This window comes from Macrobrachium nipponense, chromosome 15 (assembly GCF_015104395.2).
Source record: "Macrobrachium nipponense isolate FS-2020 chromosome 15, ASM1510439v2, whole genome shotgun sequence".
Taxonomy (NCBI): domain Eukaryota; kingdom Metazoa; phylum Arthropoda; class Malacostraca; order Decapoda; family Palaemonidae; genus Macrobrachium; species Macrobrachium nipponense.
In genome coordinates, this window is record NC_087208.1 from 80,025,908 (window position 1) to 80,048,370 (window position 22,463).

Below are 22,463 nucleotides of genomic sequence, written 5' to 3' on the forward strand. Positions count from 1 at the left end.
GAACGCTTGGCCACAGCAATCGATCAGTGATCAGCACCTTACGGGAAGCTGTACCAGCCTACTACTAAAGGGGGCAGGGGGCAGTAGGCCAACTGGCCCCCTAGGGGGTGGCCAGTCGTGATTGCTTGGTCACAGCAACCGATCAGTGACTACCACCGTACGGGAAGCTGAACTAGCCTACTACTAAAGGGGACAGAAGGCGGTAGGCAAACTGGCACCCTAAAGGAGGCAAGGCCAAGGCAATACACAACCTAACAACATAAAAATAATATAATAATGAGGCATCACTGGAAGAGTCGCAAAGGGGGACAATAAGGTGAAAAAAGATATACCCAGCAGTGATCCAGCCTAGCCCTTCGAGATCGATACGGATCCGGTCAGGTAGGCTAGATAGGCCTCCAAGGACGTCATGACGTGGACGGGTATGAACTCAACAAACCTCCAAAATTGAAATTTCGATCTGGTCAGGTAGGGAGGATAGGTCCAACAAACATGACAAGAGAGAGACTCTCTATCCTAGATCGTCCTCCCGTCGCGCACCGTAGCACAGGCATGGGGTGGGATGGAGGGCCTAAGGTGTAGAAGGGTAGGGACACCTGGCCTACCTTCCAAAACCTAGCCTAGGCCTGGTCGGGTAAGCCAGGGAAGGAGAGCAAAACTTCCACCCTCGCAGTGATATGAAAATCATAAACGTGCATAAAATCAAGTGCATAGCTAGCTAACATGGAAAAACAATAAAGCATGCATGCAAAATCACAAGAGAGAGAGAGGACTAGCTCTCTCTACAATGCCAGCGTACTATAGGCTAACTAGAGCCCCAATACACTACACACATATAAAAATACATAATAAAGAATACGTATGAAGGGGAACTAACATGCTCCTGAGGGACTGAGGAGAAAGCCAAAGGTGGCTAGAAGCATGAAATAAACAATAAATTAAGGACCCTAGAGAACGTCAGGAGTGCGTTCGAGCCATATGTCGTATAATAAACACTGTAAAATCAGAACTCCAGATACAGCAGGAGTTATGAAAATGCACGGGAATACGAAAAACAGTAACTATAAAACCGTGAGCAAGTGTAATCATAAATAAATAAAGATAAATAAACTCACGCGTCTGGTGATGCACCCAAGATGGCTGATGAACTAGCGACACCCCGGTTTGTGAGAACTAAGGGGCCAAAAAGGCTAAAAAGGGAATACATCGTGACCACACAAATTACCAAAAGGCAAAAGGGAATACTCAACTTGGATGAAGAAGCTGGAGCTCTGCAGCAGACATAGCTTCGACAAAAGAATACACAAGGGGAGCAGCGAAAGACACGTGCGTAAACAATGCAGCTAATTACAGGAATGAAGATGCCTGGCGTGGGTAGTAGTAGTAGCGAGCGGAAGGTGGAAGGGGTAGTCTTTGTAACGGCTCTCGCCGTGGGAGGGACTTTGAAAGGAATCTTCTAATTGGCAGAAGTCCTGTGATAGTGGCCTCCACTCGCCCCAGTGCTTATACCGACGCCCTTGGGTGATCGAGCTGAAGGTAGTAACTTAATCATTCCATTTTAGCTTTTTCTCTGGTATATTTAGAATCTATTTATACTTAGAAATGTAAGCTACAGGATCATTTCACCAGCAGACACAGGTCAAACCCAGAAGTAAATCTCATGAAGAAATGAATGCTTTACAGTAAAAAGCTGAAATGGTAAAGAGCCAAGAAACAGGAGAAAATGGTATGGATATTTTATTAGATTTATTTGAAATATTAATGCAAATAGGAGCGGATGAAGACACTACTAGAGAAGTAGCAGAGGAAAGTTGTGACGGACTGGAAATTATTAGAGAAACATTGGTTAAACCAAAGACAAAGGATATAGAGAAAGAACAAAAACAAGCTATAAGAATATACAGTGGAACCTCAGTTTTTGTATGTAATCCATTTCAGAGTGTCTCATGAAGTCCAAAATGTACAAAATCCAAAACAACAATTCCTATAAGGAAAAATGTAATAACAATTATTGCATTCTAGACACCCAAAAATATTATAAAATTTCTTCATAGAGAATAAACACAGTTTTACATACAGAAAACAATGAGCAATAATTATAAATGACTTTTGAAATGGATAAGTAAACTTTTAACATTACTCTTATCTTTATGGAAGGCTTGTTTGCATACGGAAGATAGAGAAGAGGGGAGAGGCAGGGTTAAGTTAATTATATCTTAGTTTTACCGGACCACTGAGCTGATTAACAGCTCTCCTAGGGCTGGCCCGAAGGATTAGATTTTTTATGTGACTAGGAACCAATTGGTTACCTAGTAATGGGACCTACAGCTTATTGTGGGATCTGAACCAGAGTGTATCGAGAAATTAATTTCTATTGCCAGAAATAAATTCCTCCGGTTCCGCGTTGGCCGAGCCGGAGGGGAGAGGGAGGAGGAGAGGTTATTGTTTGGAGGGGGAATGTCCCTCCAGAGGGACTTCAGGTATCAAGGACCTGTCTGGGTTTACTTCTCTTCGTTTTTTGTTGGCACCATCTGGGGTTACTTCCCCTCTTTGTTTTTAATTGGCACTAGGACCAGTTTGATGTCTCTTGAAAATTTGCCTAAAATTAAGCGTGTTGGAGAGACAAATTACAACTTCTTTGTTAGGATGGTAATTCTCCACAAAATTTCTTACATCACTCCACTTTGCTATACCTATTTGCTTTTTGAATTTTTCAAACCAGCCTCTGCTGGCTTAAATTCGCTAACAGCAGAACTTGTAGTATTTTCTTTATGAGATTGGCATGCAACATCCTTGCCTTTTCACAAAATATCGTTTCTGACACCATCTCCCACTGTTTTTGGTTGCTAAAACCAATGACAACTTAACATCTCTGTTTCATTAAATGACATTACCCCTTTCGCAACATCAGCAGCCTTGATTTATTTTTTCTTTGCTTGGATGGATCTGATTGTTGATATGGACTTGCTGTACATCCCAGCAAGATCAGCCACACATACACCACTTTCATACATTGCTATGAGTTCTTTCTTAAATTCTATAGTGTATCTCACCTTCATTTTACAGAAGGGATGGCACTTGGAACTTTCTTTGACCCCATGATGGCTTTTCTGGGCTCAGCTCGTGTCGCTTGCGCGAAATATCCTTTAATCTATTATTTCTAGGGTAAATGTACTAACACATACCAGAGAATAAATAAAATAAAGAAAAAGGTCAGTATGACTGACTCGCTCACCCTCTAGGAGGGTGTCGGTATGAACACTAGGCGAGTGAGACCACTACCACGAGCCAAATGCCAATAGAAATCTCCCACTACAAAACCCTCCAAGAGGGGAGCCGTCCCACAGAGGGAGCAGCTCGTACTACTACTACACCATCCCATGCTTGCGACTGCTGCGCCTCTAGTGGCCATCCTTTTCAGTTAGCTCGCACGAGTCACACGTGTTATTTTCTCTCTGTGTATTTTGTGCCCTTTCTTCGGATTTTCGATAATGGAGCGTGCAGCTATTGCAGCAGCTAAGTTAAGTACTCAGTATTTACGGTTAGCGAGTTTTTTTCCGTCCCCGAGACGGTATTTGCCGTTTTTTAGGTATAGATACGTTCTCGGGGGCTGGAAGCATGGCAGCATGGTCCTGCCGCATGTTGGGTTCGTTCTTGGTCTCCCATACCTAGAACATCCCTTATTATTTTACGCTCTATTTTTGATTATCCGCGTTATTACGTCTACTCAAGTGGTTATACATGTATGTATTTCACCTTATGTAGGTTTTTTCTATCCAGACCCTAGTCCAGGTTCTTAGTATCGGCCCCTGACTAGCTTTGAGTGGTAGACTTGCCTTCGGGCTAGTCGCACACTCCTGGATTTTTTCTCCTGCTATTTTACCTTCTTTCTTTCATTTTTATTATATATATATTTATATGTTTTGTCACTGTGAGGTTAGTTAGCGTCTGGCTTAGCCTAGGTCCCGGCTCGTAGAGCCTAGCCTACCGTTGATCAGTTCGGTCGCTTCCACATAGCTTCTCTCTGATCAGTTGGTTTAGCCCTATGGGCCTATATGCTACCGCTTTTCAGTTCAGGTTGCTTCCCGATAGCTTCTCTCTGATCAGTTGGTTGGCCTAGGCTTGGTTGCCGTATCTTAGTTTATCGCCTCGTGGTCACTACGTGATCACGAGTCAGCCAGACGCCTGCCAGTTCCCCCTCCCCCCCCTCTCCCGCTCTCCCATAGAGTCGGGTGGGGGTGGGTCGGTCTGTCCTTGCTCGCCCCGCATGCCCGAGCCTGGCTCCCCCTCTCCCCTCCACCGGAGGGACCTGGGAGTCCGACAGCCCCTGACTGGTTCCGACCTCTCCGCTTCTCGGCTCGGCCGGGTGGTACGTTGTGGGGGGCCCTGGCCTTCCCCCCCTCCGTTACTTCCTTGCCGCTCCGGGCTAGCTCGAGTCTGTATGTCATCTCGCCCTTCCCTCCTTACTAGAGCTCCTCCCTATCGGAGCCCTGGTATCCAGCGGAAGGGTATAGTCCACCGTAGTTGGACCGGAGCATACAGTAGGTCTTTACTAACCGTACCGTATTGCTGAGTTACTACACTCCGCTTCACTGGACCTAGTCCGGTTCACTGCATGACATTGCATGTAGGTTTAAGTTATCTTTAAGTTTATCTTAAGTTTCTTAAACCATCCCTACCCCTCCCTTTCAGTTTACCGGATCTCTCCGGGATTATAGCCTATTCAGGCAATGCAGGGAGGGGTTATGCCCAAATTTTTTCCGAGCTCCGGCATGTAACGGAGTTCTTTGTCCTTAGTCTGTAAGTGTTCCCCCTCTAAGATACTCATGTGTCTTCCCACTTACAGGCCACCAACTGTGAGCATCCGGGATGTTCCGCTACACTTCAGGACCCCTGTGGACACGAAGTTTGCCGGTCCCATGCTCCATGCGCGACTCCGCACGGGGACATCCAGGTCTGGTACCATGAGACGTGTACCATATGTACGATCTGGTGAGCCAGCTTTTGGAAGGCGTAAGTATTCCATCTCCGCATGCTGCTCCGCTTCTTTTAGTACTTAAGTTTACGTTATTCACTTTAACTTAAGGCATCTAGTTTAAGTTATATTCTAAGTTTTAGTTTTAAGTGATTCTTAAATCTAAAATATACCCTCTCTTACAGGCTCCGGCAGTAAGAGATACGGCATTGGCTACCCTGCGGGCCTGGGTCGGAGGTTTTGGCAAGAACGCCGCCAAGGGTCAGCCCTACATACTGGAGAAGCGATTAGCTCTGTTAATCTTTCCCGGAGGCAAGGCAACTGGGTACGTCGACCCGGTTAGAGGCGGACCCCTCTATTGCCTTTATCCAACAACAACTGGCGGCCTCCTTAACAGAACAAGACCAGGATATCTCCACGGATGTCGCAACCCTGGATATAAATGTTGAACCTATGGTAGGTATAGACGACCTGTTGGCCGAGGTAAGTAATGCAGGTACCCAAGGGTCTCCCTTGGGAGTGACTGTTTCTTCTACCCCATGCAACCTCTCCATCCTTCCAAGGCTTTACGGGTGATGAGTTATATACTCCTCCAGAGGCTTCGGTTAGACCTAAGATCAAGTCCAAACATATGACCTTGTCTAAGACGTCATCGTCTTCGAAGAAAACGTCCTCGTCTTCTTCCTCGCGCAAGTCTCCGGCTCGTAATCCCGGCCCAGACAGGTCTAAAGGGTCTAGCTCCGGCTCAAAGTCCTCAAAGAGTAAACCTAAGGAGAAATCCCGCACCCCGGCAGTATCACCAGTTTCACTACCTTTGGTGCCTATTCAGAGTCTCCCCTCCACCTCCGCAGCAGCTCCGGCTTTGGACACCAATGCTGGCCTGTTGCAACAGGTGGGCGACCTAGTGGGCTCCCTTAAGACGAGTGTGGAACATATGATATCCCGCCTGTCGGACAGGATCACTTCTCAGGACACTATTATAGCCGGTCTAAGAGAAGCCCCTCTTGCCTCTCCCTCAACCTCCAATACTAGCGGATCTCAGCTTCCCCCGCATGACTCGCTGCCCGCTTTCTCCATGAACAATCCTTGGAGAGTAGCATCATACGCCCCATTCCAAGATGGTCTCATCTCCATACCGGAGTTTGGAACTCGAAGAATAGAGGACTTCGAGTTCTTCCCGGAAGGCCTACAGCCTCCCTTCATAGGCTACGCTAGGCTCACGCCTTCGGCTATGATTAGAGATGACAGGGTACCAAAGGAGACAGTCCTCTATTCTCGGGACCAGGCCCAACGAGAATGGCTTAGATGTCTAGACGACATGGACTGTTCGAATACCAAGATCCAACCATTCAAAAGTCCCTTTACCATTTTCACGATGGACGAAGGTACCCCGCTCCCTTTCCTTACCAAGATAGCGAGGTCGACCATCTCAGCAGCTCAGAAAGGGGAACCCATGCCTCAGCTGAAAGAAGCAGACCCCACTTCTCCGTTGCTCCCGTCAATTGGAGAATTATGGGAGGATTTGCCTAACACTTTTACAGCTGGCAAACTCAAACCTGACTGTGCTATGGAGCAGTTTGGTGAAAAGCTGCCCAGGCTTCCTGATAGTCTTATTCAAACGGAGTTTGACTCGAAAACACGACTAGCCAGGTCAATCAACCTGATGGCTATGTCTGAGGTAGCTACCATGGCTTATGGTTCAGAACCAATTTTTAAGCTTATAACCAAAGCCCTGACTCAAACGGTGCAATCAGACATGTTCGAGTTTGCCACTGCTAGAACAAATTGCAGGAAGCATGTATTACTAGAGGCAACCATTCGGCATGAACCAAATAGGTTGCTTTCTTCTAACATCTGGGGCGCAGATCTCTTCCCAGAGGCTATGGTAAAGGAAGTACAAGCAGAGGCTACGAGGTTGAACCAAAGCCTTAAGGACCGTTGGGGTCTTACGGCTAGGAGAAGGCAAGACTTGACACCAAAAGGTAAGGGTCAAAGGAAGCCTAGACGTTTCCAACCTTATTACAAAAGAAGCAGCCGCGCTTCCCTCAACAAGTTCCTACAGTGCCGTTAGTGCAGACAGCTCAGCCCTCCACGTCTAAAGGTCAATCACAGCCTATTTATGTGATATCCCCTCAGCCTCAACCCTCCACCTCATACGCCATCTCTCCAGCTTACAATCCAGCCTTCGAGAGTCAAGCTTCTCAGAAGTTTGACCGCTCGAACAAGGGAGGCAGAGGTAAGCGGTCCTTTCGTGGGAGAGGATCGGGAGCCCCCTATAATAGGGGAAAGCACTTCAGAGGAGGTAGAGGGGGTTACCAGAACCAATGAGGAACTTCAGGTAGGAGGGAGGCTGTTTCACTTTCGCCACCGGTGGAACTTCAGCCAGTGGGCTCAGAGCATAGTGTCAAAAGGGCTGGGTTGGAGCTGGTTGACGAACCCACCTCCAGCCAGACCTTTCCGTCAACTTCCTTCCAAGGAATTGACAGAGTACGCAGAGGACCTCCTTCAGAAAGGAGCTATAGTCAGAGTCAAGAGATTGAAATTTCAAGGTCGCTTGTTCAGCGTCCCGAAAGAAAGGCTCAAACAAAAGAAGGGTAATCTTAGACTTGTCCCGCTTAAACTTAGCCATCCGCTGCGACAAGTTCAAGATGCTCACGATCTCACAGGTGCGGACCTTACTTCCCCGTGGGGCCGTCACCACCTCTATCGATCTTACAGACGCCTACTATCATATCCCTATTGCAAGACACTTCCGTCAGTATCTGGGGTTCAAGATAGGAGACCAGGCGTTCTCCTTCAAGGTAGTCCCGTTCGGGCTCAACGTGGCACCCAGGGTGTTCACGAAGCTAGCGGAAGTAGTAGTACAACAGCTCAGAGCTCAAGGGATTATGGTAGTAGCGTATCTCGACGATTGGTTGATCTGGGCCCCATCAGTCGAAGAATGCAACAAGGCCACACTGAAAGTGATCCAATTCCTAGAATATCTAGGATTCAAGATAAACAGATCCAAGTCCAGACTCACAGAGTCAAACTTTCAGTGGCTAGGCATTCATTGGAATCTATCCTCACACACTCTGTCGATTCCGTCCACCAAAAGGAAAGAAATAGCGAAGTCAGTCAAGCATTTCTAAGTCACAAACTAGCATCAAGGAGAGCTCAGGAAAGAATCCTCGGCTCTCTCCAGTTTGCTTCAGTAACGAACATCTAATCTTTGAAAGCCAAACTGAAAGATCTAACCAGGATCTGGCACTCTCGAGCAAATGTCAGGTCCAGGGACAAGCTATCCTCAGTTCCTCTGATTCTAAAGAACCGGCTTCGGCCGTGGGCAAAAGTCAGAATCTGTCAGTGTCAGTCCCTCTTCAGTTCCCTCCACCAGGGATTACCATCCACACAGACGCGTCTTTAAGCGGCTGGGGAGGGTACTCCCAAGTCAGAAAAGAAAAGTGCAAGGAATTTGGTCAACCCAGTTCAGTCAGTTCCATATAAACGTACTGGAGGCAATGGCAGTCTTCTTGACTCTGAAAGATTACGCCCACCAAGGTACTCCCACATAAAGCTAGTCTTGGACAGCGCAGTGGTAGTACATTGCATAAACAGAGGAGGCTCCAAGTCACGTCATCTAAATCACGTCATGATAGCCATCTTCTCCCTGGCAGACAATTCAGTTGGCCATCTTTCCTCCACCCCACATAGCTGGAGTAAGAAACGTCATAGCAGACGCCCTATCCCGATCAGTACCCCTAGAGTCGGAATGGTCTCTAGACGAGAGTTCGTTCCAATGGATCCTTCAAAGAGTCCCAGGGCTACAGGTGGATCTCTTCGCATCACAAGCGAACCACAAACTACCGTGTTATGTAGCCCCCAACCTGGACCCTCTGGCTTACGCCACGGACGCCCTGCTCTGACTGGAACAACTGGGGAGAAGATTTACGTCTTCCCTCCAGTGAATCTCCTTATGAAGGTCTTAGACAAACTCAGGACATTCAGGGGTCAAGTGGCTCTAGTAGCCCCAGACTGGCCGAAGAGCAATTGGTACCCCCTGATCCTGGAACTGGGTCTTCGTCCCCTTCGGATCCCCAGTCCCAAGCTCTCCCAGTCAGTACAAACGAAGACTGTGTTCGCTTCCTCAGGGATTCTCAAAACCCTAACTTTATGGATTTCATGAAGTTTGCGGCAAAAAGAGATGCGAATATTGACCCTCAGAATATTCTTTTCCTGGAATCCGATAAAAGAGATTCAACTTTGAGGCAGTATGATGCTGCCGTCAAAAAGTTAGCAACCTTCCTGAGAGAGTCAGATATCAGAATCATGACAGTTAATTCTGCTATATCCTTTTTCAGATCTTTATTTGAAAAGGGTTTAGACAGCTAGCAACGATTACGACAAACAAGTCAGCATAAAAAGATATTTCAATTTGGATTTAACATAGACTTGACAGATACCTATTTCTCGTCTATTCCTAAAGCATGTGCTAGACTTAGGCCCTCTGTCAGGCCTACGTCAGTTTCGTGGTTCTTAAACGATGTTCTAAAACTGGCTTCCGAAACCAATAATGACACATGCTCGTTTATGATGCTCCTAAGAAAAACCCTGTTTTTATTAAGCCTAGCTTCAGGAGCAAGAATTTCAGAACTGTCGGCTTTATCCAGAGACCCGGATCATGTTCAATTCCTTCCCACGGGGGAAGTGCTACTTTCTCCGGAACGTAGCTTTTTGGCAAAGAATGAAGATCCTTTGATGAGGTGGGAACCTTGGAAGTACACCTCTTCCACAAGATGTTTCCCTTTGTCCGGTTTCAACCTTACGAGCCTTTCTATCCAGGACCTCCTCTTCCTCATCGGGGCCCCTCTTTAGGAGGGAAAAAGGTGGTACTTTATCCACTAAAGGCATCAGGCAACAAATCCTGTACTTTATCAAACAAGCCAATCCTGACTCCTTTCCAAAAGCACATGATGTCAGGGCAGTAGCCACCTCAATTAATTACTTCCAACATATGAATTTTGCTGATTTAAAGAAGTATACCGGATGGAAATCGCCGACAGTGTTCAAACGTCACTACCTTAAGTCCTTGGAAGCTCTGAAATTCCCAGCAGTAGCAGCGGGTCTAACATTGTTTCCCCTGACCTCTAGCTAGATTATAGTAGAAGATTCAGTCCTCCTTTCTACCTGCCTCACCCAACAGTTCGTCTATTCCTGCCTTGTTCATTAACATTTACCTTGTGTCTTAGCTGCCTTATGATTGTATAGTGCCCCTTTTGTCTGGTTAGGGACACTCACATCTGATTACCATACTGATCTCATAGATGTTATCCCCTTATTTTTATGCTAGGGGATACATCATAATGCAATGGTTACGGGTTTTGTATATTAAGTCATATACATTCCTAGATATATTATTTTATCATTGATCAAATATTTATGTAAATTTATACTAATTGCTATTTCTAATTTTGATACATGTTGTTACACAGATTTATTGTCATAGGTAATCATTGTACCTATTTGTATATGTAAATTACCTTATATTATTAACATAATTAGATTTAAGGGTAATTTAAGCATATTTCTGATTTTGTTATACTGTGTACTTGTATCTTTCTAGCAATTATATTCATTCTTTTATTTTCTATCTTTATTTGAGACCTATTTTGTTTTATTATATTTTTATTTATTTTGTTTACAACCTTGAGCTGTTTCTCTGGTACGATTTCGCGCAAGCGACACGAGCTGAGCCCAGAAAAAGGATTTTGACGTAAGGAAAAATCTATTTCTGGGCGATTGGCTCGTGTCGCCAGCGAAATACCCCCCCCTACCCATCCCTTCGCTCAAGATTGTCTGCTAACTTCAGGATGGCCACTAGAGGCGCAGCAGTCGCAAGCATGGGATGGTGTAGTAGTAGTACGAGCTGCTCCCTCTGTGGGACGGCTCCCCTCTTGGAGGGTTTTGTAGTGGGAGATTTCTATTGGCATTTGGCTCGTGGTAGTGGTCTCACTCGCCTAGTGTTCATACCGACACCCTCCTAGAGGGTGAGCGAGTCAGTCATACTGACCTTTTTCTTTATTTTATTTATTCTCTGGTATGTGTTAGTACATTTACCCTAGAAATAATAGATTAAAGGATATTTCGCTGGCGACACGAGCCAATCGCCCAGAAATAGATTTTTCCTTACGTCAAAATCCTTTATTTAGCAGTTGCACTTGAATAAAAAAAACATAAAAAACAAAAAAAAAGAACAAAGACATAATGGGTTATGAGAGAACATGGGATGCTTTGTTTGGGAACTCGGTATAGGGCCTAATCACGACGTGCATCCTGGAAGGAGCATTTCTAGATGTACGAATTCTGAGGAAATGCATGAAACTCAAGCAAAAATTTTGTTGGAAAAAGTTGACGAAAACTGAATCGTACAAAGACCAGGGCATACAAATCCGAGGTTTGACTGTACCTTTATCTCCTAAAATATGGGCAGTCCCCGGTTATCGGCAGCCTCGGTTTAGGTCGACGATCCATTTTTATGGCACGTCTAACTCCAAAAATTGCCGAAAATAAACCAAAAACCCAAAAAATAGGAGATTTTCGGCATCGAAATTCCCTGATTCAAGTCGTCAGAACAGAACCTCTGTTGATAACTGGGACCTGTAATAGTAAAACCTATGGAAGGAGATATCCAAAACACTGAAGTAGAAGAGAACCATACTATAGATAAGACTGATTATGTCAAGAAGAGGATTACTCCATTACAAATACAGTCAACCCCTGGTATACGAGAGGAATAGGGACCATAAACACCCATGAATAGCTAAAACTGGAAATATTTGACATCCCCCTCTAAAAATGCTTATAACTTGGCTATGAAAACACTTTAATTTCAAAGTCATGTTAAAACATTGCCATTAGAAATATATGACTTGTTGCAATTTGTGAAAACTATTCAAGTTACTCTCATTTTCAAGTACATCCATTTTTGCTCATACCTTAAACTATCATCCTACACAGATCATATTAGTATTTAAAACACTTTGCCATTTCAAGGTCCTTTTAAAATATTACCCTTAAAATGTATGGCTTACAGCTTACAACTAAGTCTGAAAACTATTCAAGTTACCCTTATTTTCAAATGCTTACAGCATTTGAAAATGTTTGATAATAGGTTTTTCTAACTGAGAAAGTATAGATAGTGTAATAATTAGCCACGCACTATCACTTCCATCTTTCATATAAAATATTCAGTACTTACATAGAATACAATATCACTATTAAGTGTTGAAGGTATACTGCCGCAATTATTACTAGCATATAAAGTAAAAATGAACAATATTTTATTTTTCAGAAAGAAGTACAGGAATTCACAAAGTTATTAGAGAAACAGGAAGTAGAGTTGAAGAACTTGAGAGTACAAATTCAGGAAGAAGGAACAAAAAATATAGAATTGCAGGGGATTTCTAATTCCCAAAGAGAAGGAAATGGAATTATATCCAGATGGCTGAAGGAGAGGGAAAATTTGGGTGAATTGAGAAAGAACGACTACAGGCTTCATTAGACACTAATAAATCCACCATAATAGAAATGCAGAAGGAAATTTCTGATCTTAACAGCAGACTTCTAGAACTTGAAGGACGTTTACATGGTGCTGAGAGTGAACGAGATAGTCTGAATGAAAGGCTCAGACTGACACTGCAGCAGATGGAAGAGGTAATACAAGCTGAGGCTGTTCTTGCATTCCCCATTTCTCATTAGGAGAATGTCCATAGAAATATTAGTGGGCTAAAATTTTTAATTGTCATTTTCTTTAGAGATGATTATGTTGTCAGTAACAGTCATTGGAGCGACAACTTTTTACTAAACTATATAAATATGTACGTGAAAGAAATAGAGAATTCTTATTTTCAGAGAACCAGAGGTGATGGAGAGAGTAGTACTGAAAAAGAATTGGAAAATCAGTTGCGAGACGATGTAAAGACCAAAACCTCAAGAATTAACCAGGTATTTCTTTAAGTGATATTTATCCAATTAGCATATGTTTATTTCCATAGCCTTTTGAGTGATTTTATAATTATTTGCTTCATTTGAAGTTTGTTCATATCCTGGGTAACCTTTTCGGTATTTTTTATATTATCAATAAAAAGGATTTTTGACGTAAGGAAAAAATCTATTTCTGGGCGATTGGCTCGTGTCGCCAGCGAAATATCCTTTAATCTATTATTTCTAGGGTAAATGTACTAACACATACCAGAGAATAAATAAAATAAAGAAAAAGGTCAGTATAACTGACTCGCTCACCCTCTAGGAGGGTGTCGGTATGAACACTAGGCGAGTGAGACCACTACCACGAGCCAAATGCCAATAGAAATCTCCCACTACAAAACCCTCCAAGAGGGGAGCCGACCCACAGAGAGAGCAGCTCGTACTACTACTACTCCATCCCATGCTGCCGACTGCTGCGCCTCTGGTGGCCATCCTGAAGTTAAGCCAGACAAATCTTGGAGCAAACGGGATGGGTCGGGTTGGGATTTCGCTGGCGGACACGAGCCCATATCGCCCAGAAATTAGATTTTTCCTTACGTCAAAATCCGTTTTTCTGGGCTCAGCTCGTGTCGCTTGCGCGAAATCGTACCAGAGAAACAGCACAAGATTGTATATTTAAGGTGAACAAAGTAATAAAATAAAATAAAATAGGTCTCAAATAAAAGATAAAATATAAATGAATGAATATAATTGCTAAAAAGATACATATACACAGTATAAAATAAAATTAAACTATGCTTAAATTACCCTTAAAACTAATTATGTTAATAACATAAGGTAATTTACATATATATAGGTACAATGATTGCATATCATCAATGGAATCTGTGTAACAAAATGTATCAAAAGAGTAATAGCAATTAATATAAAAATACATAAATACGTTGAGCAATCACAAAAATATCTATCAGGAATGTATATGACTTAATATACAAAACCCGTAACCATTGTAATATGATGTATCCCCTAGCATAAAATAAAGGGGTTAACATCTATGAGATCAATATTGTAATCATCTGTGAGTGTCCCTAACCCGACAAAAGGGGCACTATACAATCATAAAGCAGCTAAGACACAAGGTGAATGCTAATGAACAAGGTAGGAATAGACGAACTGTTGGGTGAGGCAGGTAGAAAGGAGGACTGAATCTTCTACTACAATTTAGCTAGAGTCAGGGGAAACTATGTTACCCGCTGCTACTGCTGGGAATTTCAGAGCTTCCAAGGACTTCAGGTAGTGACGTTTGAACACTGTCGGCGATTTCCATCCGGTATACTTTTTTAAATCATCAAAGTTCATATGTTGGAAGTAATTAATTGAGGTGGCTACTGCCCTGACATCATGTGCTTTTGGGAAAGAGTCAGGATTGGCTTGTTTAATAAAGTACAGGATTTGTTGCCTGATGCCTTTAATGGATAAAGTACCACCTTTTTCCCTCTTAAAGAGGGGCCCCGATGAGGATGAGGAGGTCCTGGATAGAAAGGCTCGTAAGGTTGAAACTGGACAAAGGGATACATCTTGTGGAAGGGGTAGTATCTTCCAAGGTTCCCACCTCATCAAAGGATCTTCATTCTTTGCTAAAAAGCTACGTTCCGGAGAAAGTAGAACTTCCCCTGTGGGAAGGAATTGAATATGATCCGGATCTCTGGATAAAGCCGACAGTTCTGAAATTCTTGCTCCTGAAGCTAGGCTTAATAAAAATAAGGTTTTTCTTAGGAGCATCATAAACGAGCATGTGTCATTATTGGTTTCGGAAGCCAGTTTAGAACATCGTTTAAGAAACCATGAAACTGACGTAGGCCTCACAGAAGGCCTAAGTCTAGCACATGCCTTAGGAATAGACGAGAAGTAGGCATCCGTCAAGTCTATGTTAAATCCAAATTGAAATATCTTTTTCAATGCTGACTTGTTAGTCGTATCGTGCTAGCTGCTAAACCTTTTTCAAATAAGGATCTGAAAAGGATATAGCAGAATTAACTGTCATGATTCTGATATCTGACTCTCTCATGAAGGTTGCTAACTTTTTGACAGCAGCATCATACTGCCTCAAAGTTGAATCCCTTTTATCGGATTCCCAGGAAGAGAATATTCTGATGGTCAATATTCGCATCTCTTTTTGCCGCAAACTTCATGAAATCCATAAAGTTAGGGTTTTGAGAATCCCTGAGGAAGCGAAACACAGTCTTCGTTTGTACTGACTGGGAGAGCTTGGGACTGGGGATCCGAAGGGGACGAAGGCCCAGTTCCAGAATCAGGGGGTACCATTGCTCTTCGGCCAGTCTGGGGCTACTAGAGCCACTCGACCCTTGAATGTCCTGAGTTTGTTCAATACTTTCATAAGGAGATTCACTGGGGGGAAGACGTAAATCTTCCCCCAGTTGTTCCAGTCTAGAGCTAGGGCGTCCGTGGCGTAAGCAGGGAGGGTCCAGGTTGGGGGCTACATAACACGGTAGTTTGTGGTTCGCTTGGGATGCGAAGAGATCCACCTGTAGCCCTGGGACTCTTTGAAGGATCCATTGAAACGAACTTTCGTCTAGTGACCATTCCGATTCTAGGGGTACTGATCGGGATAGGGCGTCTGCTATGACGTTTCTCACTCCAGCTATGTGGGTGGAGGAAAGATGCCAACTGAATTTGTCTGCCAGGGAGAAGATGGCTATCATGACGTGATTTAGATGACGTGACTTGGAGCCTCCTCTGTTTTTATGCAATGTACTACCACTGCGCTGTCCAGGACTAGCTTTATGTGGGTGAGTACTTTGGTGGGAGTAATCTTTTCAGAGTCAAGAACACTGCCATTGCCTCCAGTACGTTTATATGGAACTGACGGAACTGGGGTGACCAAATCCCTTGGACCTTTTTGACTTGGGAGTACCCTCCCCAGCCGCTTAAGGACGCGTCTGTGTGGATGGTGATCCCTGGTGGAGGGAACTGAAGGGGTACTGACACTGATAGATTCTTGACTTTTGCCCACGGCCGAAGCCGATTCTTTAGAATCAGAGGCACTGAGGATAGCTTGTCCCTGGACCTGACATTTGCTCGTGAGCGCCAGATCCTGGTTAGGTCTTTCAGTTTGGCTTTCATCAAGATGTTCGTTATTGATGCAAACTGGAGAGAGCCGAGGATCCTTTCCTGAGCTCTCCTGGATGCTAGTTTGTGACTTAGAAATTGCTTGACTGACTTCGCTATTTCTTTCCTTTTGGTAGATGGAATCGACAGAGTGTGTGAGGATAGATTCCATTGAATGCCTAGCCACTGAAAGTTTGACTCTGGAGTGAGTCTCGACTTGGACTTGTTTATCTTGAATCCTAGATATTCTAGGAACTGGATCACTTTCAGTGTGGCCTTGTTGCATTCTTCGACTGATGGGGCCCAGATCAACCAATCGTCGAGATACGCCACTACCATAATCCCTTGCGCTCTGAGCTGTTGCACTACTACTTCCGCTAGCTTCGTGAACACCCTGGGTGCCACGTTGAGCCCGAATGGAACTACCTTGAAGGAGAATGTCTGATCTCCTATCTTGAATCCCGATACGGACGGAAGTGTCTTGCAATAGGGATATGATAGTAGGCGTCTGTAAGATCGATAGAGGTGGTGACGGCCCCACGGGGAAGTAAGGTCCGCACCTGTGAGATCGTGAGCATCTTGAACTTGTCGCAGCGGATGGCTAAGTTTAAGCGGGACAAGTCTAAGATTACCCTTCTTTTGTGTGAGCCTTTCTTTGGCACGCTGAACAAGCGACCTTGAAATTTTAACCTCTTGACTTTGGCTATAGCTCCTTTCTGAAGGAGGTCCTCCGCGTACTCTGTCAATTCTTTGGAAGAAGTTGACGGAAAGTCTGGCTGGAGGTGGGTCGTCAACCAGCTCCAACCCAGCCCTTTTGACACTATGCTCTGAGCCCACTGGCTGAAGTTCCACCGGTGGCGAAAGTGAAACAGCCTCCCCCTCCTACCTGAAGTTCCTCATTGGTTCTGGTAACCACCTCGGCCTCCTCTGAAGTGCTTTCCCCTATTGAAGGGGCCTCCCGATCCTCTCCCACGAAAGGACCGCTTACCTCTGCCTCCCTTGCCCGAGCGGTCATACTTCTGAGAAGCTTGACTCTCGAAGGCTTGATTGTAAGCTGGAGAGATGGCGTATGAGGTGGAGGGTTGAGGCTGAGGGGATATCACATAAATTGGCTGTGATTGACCTCTAGACGTGGAGGGTTGGGCTGTCTGCACTAACGGCATTGCTGGAACTTGTTGAGGAAAGCGTGGTTGCTTCTTTTGGTAAGGTTGGAAACGTCTGGGTTTCCTCTGTCCCTTACCTTTAGGTGTCAGGTCTTGCCTCCTCCTAGCCGTAAGACCCCCAACGGTCTTAAGGCTCTGGTTCAACCTCGTAGCCTCTGCCTGTACTTCCTTAACCATAGCCTCTGGGAAGAGATCTGCGCCCCAGATGTTAGAAGAGAGTAACCTATTCGGTTCATGTCGAATGGTTGCCTCTAGCAGGACATGCTTTCTACAATTCGTTCTAGCAGTGGCAAACTCGAACATATCTGACTGCACCGTTTGAGTCAGGGCTTTGGTCATAAGCTTAAAAATTGGTTCTGAACCATAAGCCATGGTTGCTACCTCAGACATAGCCATCGAGTTGACTTCTTGGGGATCTGGCTAGTCGTGATTTTGAGTCAAATTTTCAGCCTGAATAAGACTATCTGGGAGCCTGGGTAGCTTTTCACCAAACTGCTCCATAGCACAGTCCGGTTTGAGTTGCCAGCTGAGAATGTATTCGGCAAGTCTTCCCACAATTCTCCGATTGAAGGGAGCAACGGAGATGTGGGATCTGCTTCTTTCAACTGAGGCATGGGTTCCCCCTTCTGGGCTGCTGAGATGGTCGACCTTGCTATCTTGGTTAGGAACGGGAGCGGGGTACTCTCATCCATTGTGAAAATGGTAAAGGGACTTTTAAATGGTTGTATCTTGGTGTTCGAACAATCCATGTCCTCTAAACATCTGAGCCATTCTCTCTGAGCCTGGTCTCGAGAATAGAGGACTGTCTCCTTTGGTACCCTCATCGTCCCGAACCATAGCCGAAGGCGTGAGCCTTGCGTAGCCTATGAAAGGAGCTGTAGTCCTTCCGGGTAGAACTCGAAGTCCTCTATTCTTCGAGTTCCAAACTCCGGTATGGAGATGAGACCATCCTGGAAGGGGGCGTATGACGCTACTCTCCAAGGGTTGTTCATGGAGAAGCGGGAAGCGAGTCATACGGAGGAAGCTGAGATCCACTAGTGTTGGAGAGTGAGGGAGAGGCTAGAGGGGCTTCTCTTAGCCAGGCTATAACAGAATCCTGAGAAGGGTGATCCTGTCTGACAGGCGAGATATCATTTGTTCCATACTACTCTTAAGGGACCCCACCCTAGGTCGCCCACCTGTTGCAACAGGCCAGCATTGGAGTCCAAAGCCGGAGCTGCTGCGGAGGTATTTCTATTATGATGATACATGACTATTTTTATTGTTTTGTCAATCTCTGTAATCAAAATTTTACTTTTTCTTGATGTATTATAAGCTATATATTTACCTACATTTATCAGTGAAATTAAAGTGAAAATTAAAATAGAATTTTAAATTGATAAAATAAACTGCTAAGTAAACAATGAATATGAAAATAGGAACAGAAACAAAGTGTAATAAATTTCTTTGACAAAAGTCAAGCTTACAGATATTCAGGAAGGGGAAAAGTACATAGATATAGTTCCTATGAAAATCTAAAGACTAGGACCTAGATTGGTAGTGGCTTAAGGCCAATTCACATATTCACAGGAAATTTTTATGTACAAATGGAAGAGACAAAATGAGAGAGACTGTAAAAAGCAAGGTCAAGGATAGAACCCCAAAACCAGGAAAAGGATGCATGAACTGCAATCATTCTTTTGCTTTTCTAGCATGATGCCTGCTTTTATGGTCACAACCAAAACACTGTAGCACCTGTTAACCATGTGGAAAAGAAATGCAACTTTCATAAATTTAAATGTGTTCATATAGACATAAATATATGACATTTAAAATAGAACAATACAAATTGTTACTTAGCAGCAGCTAATTATTTACAGCTCATGTAGATACAGTTCTACTATGCTAAATCTACCAGGTTGCGCACCCTTCAGTTATGCGTGATTTAGTATCTGAAGGTAAAGGTTATAGCCTTTATTAATGATTTATAGTAGTATCTTCTTTATAAAATATGTAAAATACCTTTGCCATAAAAGAAAGAGCAATTGTAATTCCTTTTCAGAACTTAATTTGGTACTTGTAAGTGCTTTCATATAACAAACCCTACCATATGGAGCAGTTTTCTTTGTTTACTGAAGGTGGCAGTTAGATTCTAGTTTGTCCTTTCTGTACTTACATAATAAAGAAAGATACAAAATCTGAACAGGGACTCCAAATTGTAGTATCTGCTGTATTAAGTGATCATGCTGGAATTCATAGTACGTACAGTACTGCCCCCCTATCTGTGGATATGTTCCAAGAACCCTTATACTAAATCCTGTAAACTGCCAGTAAAGTTCCAGTATGTACTATACACATGCTGATCAAACAAACAGCCTGTGAATGCCCATAAAAACCCCATTGCCACTTTTAATGACCATTATTGCTATACATGAAAAAGAGTAAAAAAATTGTGTGTACAGTATTTATTATGCTACAATATAAATACAGGTAGTCCCCGTTTATTGGTGGGGGTTCTCTTCTCAACAGTATGGCAACAACCGAAAATTGCCAATAACTGAAAATCTGTGATAATAGTGCCGGTCCCTGGTTATAGGCGCTGGTAACTGGAGATCATCACGTTGGCTCCCAAAAACATGCCCAGTTATCGTCGTCGCTAGACAAGTGCTGTAAAACAGATCACTGATAACCGAGGCCGCCGATAATAAAAAAGTTAGACTAATGTAATGAACAATTTATTCATGTCCATAGTACTAAATGCATAATAGTCAAATTGATACTATATGCCCATATAAACCCCAATACCTCATATAAGAAACATAATTGATTTTACATGACAAAAAAAAAAAAAAAAAAAATGGATACAGTATTCCTTATACAGGCAGTCCCTGTTTATCAGCAATCCAGTTTTATAGCACTTGTTTAATGATGACGATAACCGGATTTTTGGTGTTGATATGGGCCGATTCCCACTTAACAGTGGCGCCAAGTTATCTGTGCCGATAACTGGGGATTGGCAATATTATCGCTGATTTTCAGTTATCGACCCTGACAATAAATGAGGACTGCCTGTACAAGTAAAAAAAATTATTTCCAACTAATGTAAGTGATAAGTTGATTGATTTATGTCTATTAAAACTGGCTTCACAACACCTAGGTTATTGATGCTGTAATAAGGGATTTTGACAAAGGAAAAATCTATTTCTGGGCGATGGGTTCGTGTCGCCCTGTGAAATAATCCTTAAGTTCATTATTTCAAAGGAATATGATCTAACACATACCAAGAAAAAACAAATTTAAGAGGATGTCAGTATAACTGACTCGCTCACTCTAATGAAAAGAGAGTGTCGGTATGGTAACAGGGGCGAGTGAGACCACTACCACGAACCCATTGCCATTTAGAACTCTCCTACATCAAAATCCCCACCTGCGAGAGCTGATCCATAGGCGGAGACGGCCGCTACTACTACTACTACTACCCACGCCACGCGGACTGCAGTGCCTCTAGTGGTCATCCTTGTCGTTAGATGCCAATCTTGGGCTGCAGGGCGGGACACGGGGGAATTTCACAGGGCGACACGAACCCATCGCCCAGAAATAGATTTTTCCTTCGTCAAAATCCCTTTTCTGGGCTCAGTTCGTGTCGCTGTGTGAAATAGTACCAGAGAAACAGCACAAGATGAATATACAGAAAAGGTCTCAATAAAACTATAAAATAAAATTAAAGGTATAATGGCATTGATTCAAAAGTTATCATACAAAAATTTTCTCTTACAAATTCAAAGAGACTTATAACTAACTTAATATTAATTCAAACAATCAATGATAACTTATTTAGCATGGTGAGTGAGATAATATAATAAAAAGACTCACTAAAACTAAAACAATATACAAAACTTAGTAAACAATAAGGTGTGCTTACCCTATCATAAAAATAAGGTAGGCAAGCAACCCAACCCTGATAGTTTCATATTACAAATTGGTGTGGATGTCCCTAGCATAAAAATAAGGGACATTCCACTTAATGTAATCATAGCAGCTAAGGCTTAGAAGAAAAATATAGAGCTTAACGGTAGGGTAAGAGACATATTAGCTGAGGTAGGTAGAAAGGAGACCTGGATCTTCAACTACAACTACTGTGCAGAGTCAGGGGAAACTATGTTTCCCACTGCCACTGCTGAAAATTTTAAGGATTCCAAGGACTTTAGATAGTGACGCTTGAAGACTGTCGGCAATTTCCATCCAGTATATTTCTTAAGATCACCAAAATTCATATGTTGAAAATAATTAATAGAGGTGGCTACTGCTCTGATATCATGTGCTTTTGGGAATGATTCAGGATTAGCTTGTTTAATGAAGTAAAGGATCTGCTGCCTGATCCCTTTTACTGATAAAGTGCCACCTTTTTCTCTCATAAAGAGAGGACCTGAGGATCTAGAAGATGTCCTAGACAGAAAGGCTCGTAAGGTCATTACTGGACAAAGAGAAGGGTCTTGGGGAAGGGGGATGACCTTCCAAGGGGCCCACCTCGCTAAAGGATCCTCATTTTTAGCTAAAAAACTACGATCCGGGGAAAGCAAAACTTCTCCTGAAGGGAGAAATTCAACATGCCCTGCATCTCTGGGTAGAGCTGACAGTTCTGAAATTCTGGCCCCTGAGGCCAAGCTTAGTAAAAATAGCGTCTTTCTTAGTAACTTATGAATGTGCAAGAAGAGTTGTCAGTGTCTGAAGCCAGTTTGAGGACGTCATTTAAAAACCATGAAACTGAAGTAGGTCTTTCAGAAGGCCTAAGTCTAGCACAGGCTTTGGGAATAGACGTAAAGTAATAGTCTGTTAAGTCTATTTGAAAACCCAACTGAAAGATTTTCTTCAAAGCTGATTTATTAGTGGTAATAGCGCTAGCTGCTAAGCCTTTTTCAAATGAGGACCTGAAGAAGGATATAGCTAAATTCACTGTCATGGTTGTGGTGTTTGTCTCACTCAGGAAAGATGCTAACTTTTTGACAGCAGCGTCGTACTGTCTCATAGTTGATTCCCTCTTATCTGATTCCAAGAGGAGGATATTCTGGGGATCAATACCTGCATCTTTTTTAGCCGCAAACTTCATGAAGTCCATAAAATTAGGGTTTTGAGAATTCCTGAGGAAGTGAACACAGTCCTCATTTGTACTGATTGAGATAGTTTGGGATTGGGAATCCGTCGAGGCTGGAGACCCAATTCCAGAAGCAGAGGGTACCAGTTGCTCTTTGCCA

At 43.5% G+C, this 22,463-nt stretch overlaps 1 protein-coding gene across 1 annotated transcript in view; it reads left to right on the forward strand.

Annotated features, from left to right (window-relative positions):
- Positions 1-12,515, forward strand: part of LOC135226729 (uncharacterized) — a 149,911-nt gene extending 137,396 nt beyond the window's left edge. Inside the window, exon 6 of the mRNA XM_064266438.1 lies at positions 12,306-12,515. Coding sequence (XP_064122508.1) covers positions 12,306-12,515 — 210 coding nt within the window. The remainder of the gene's footprint in view (positions 1-12,305) is intronic.
- The last annotated feature ends 9,948 nt before the right edge of the window (positions 12,516-22,463 follow it).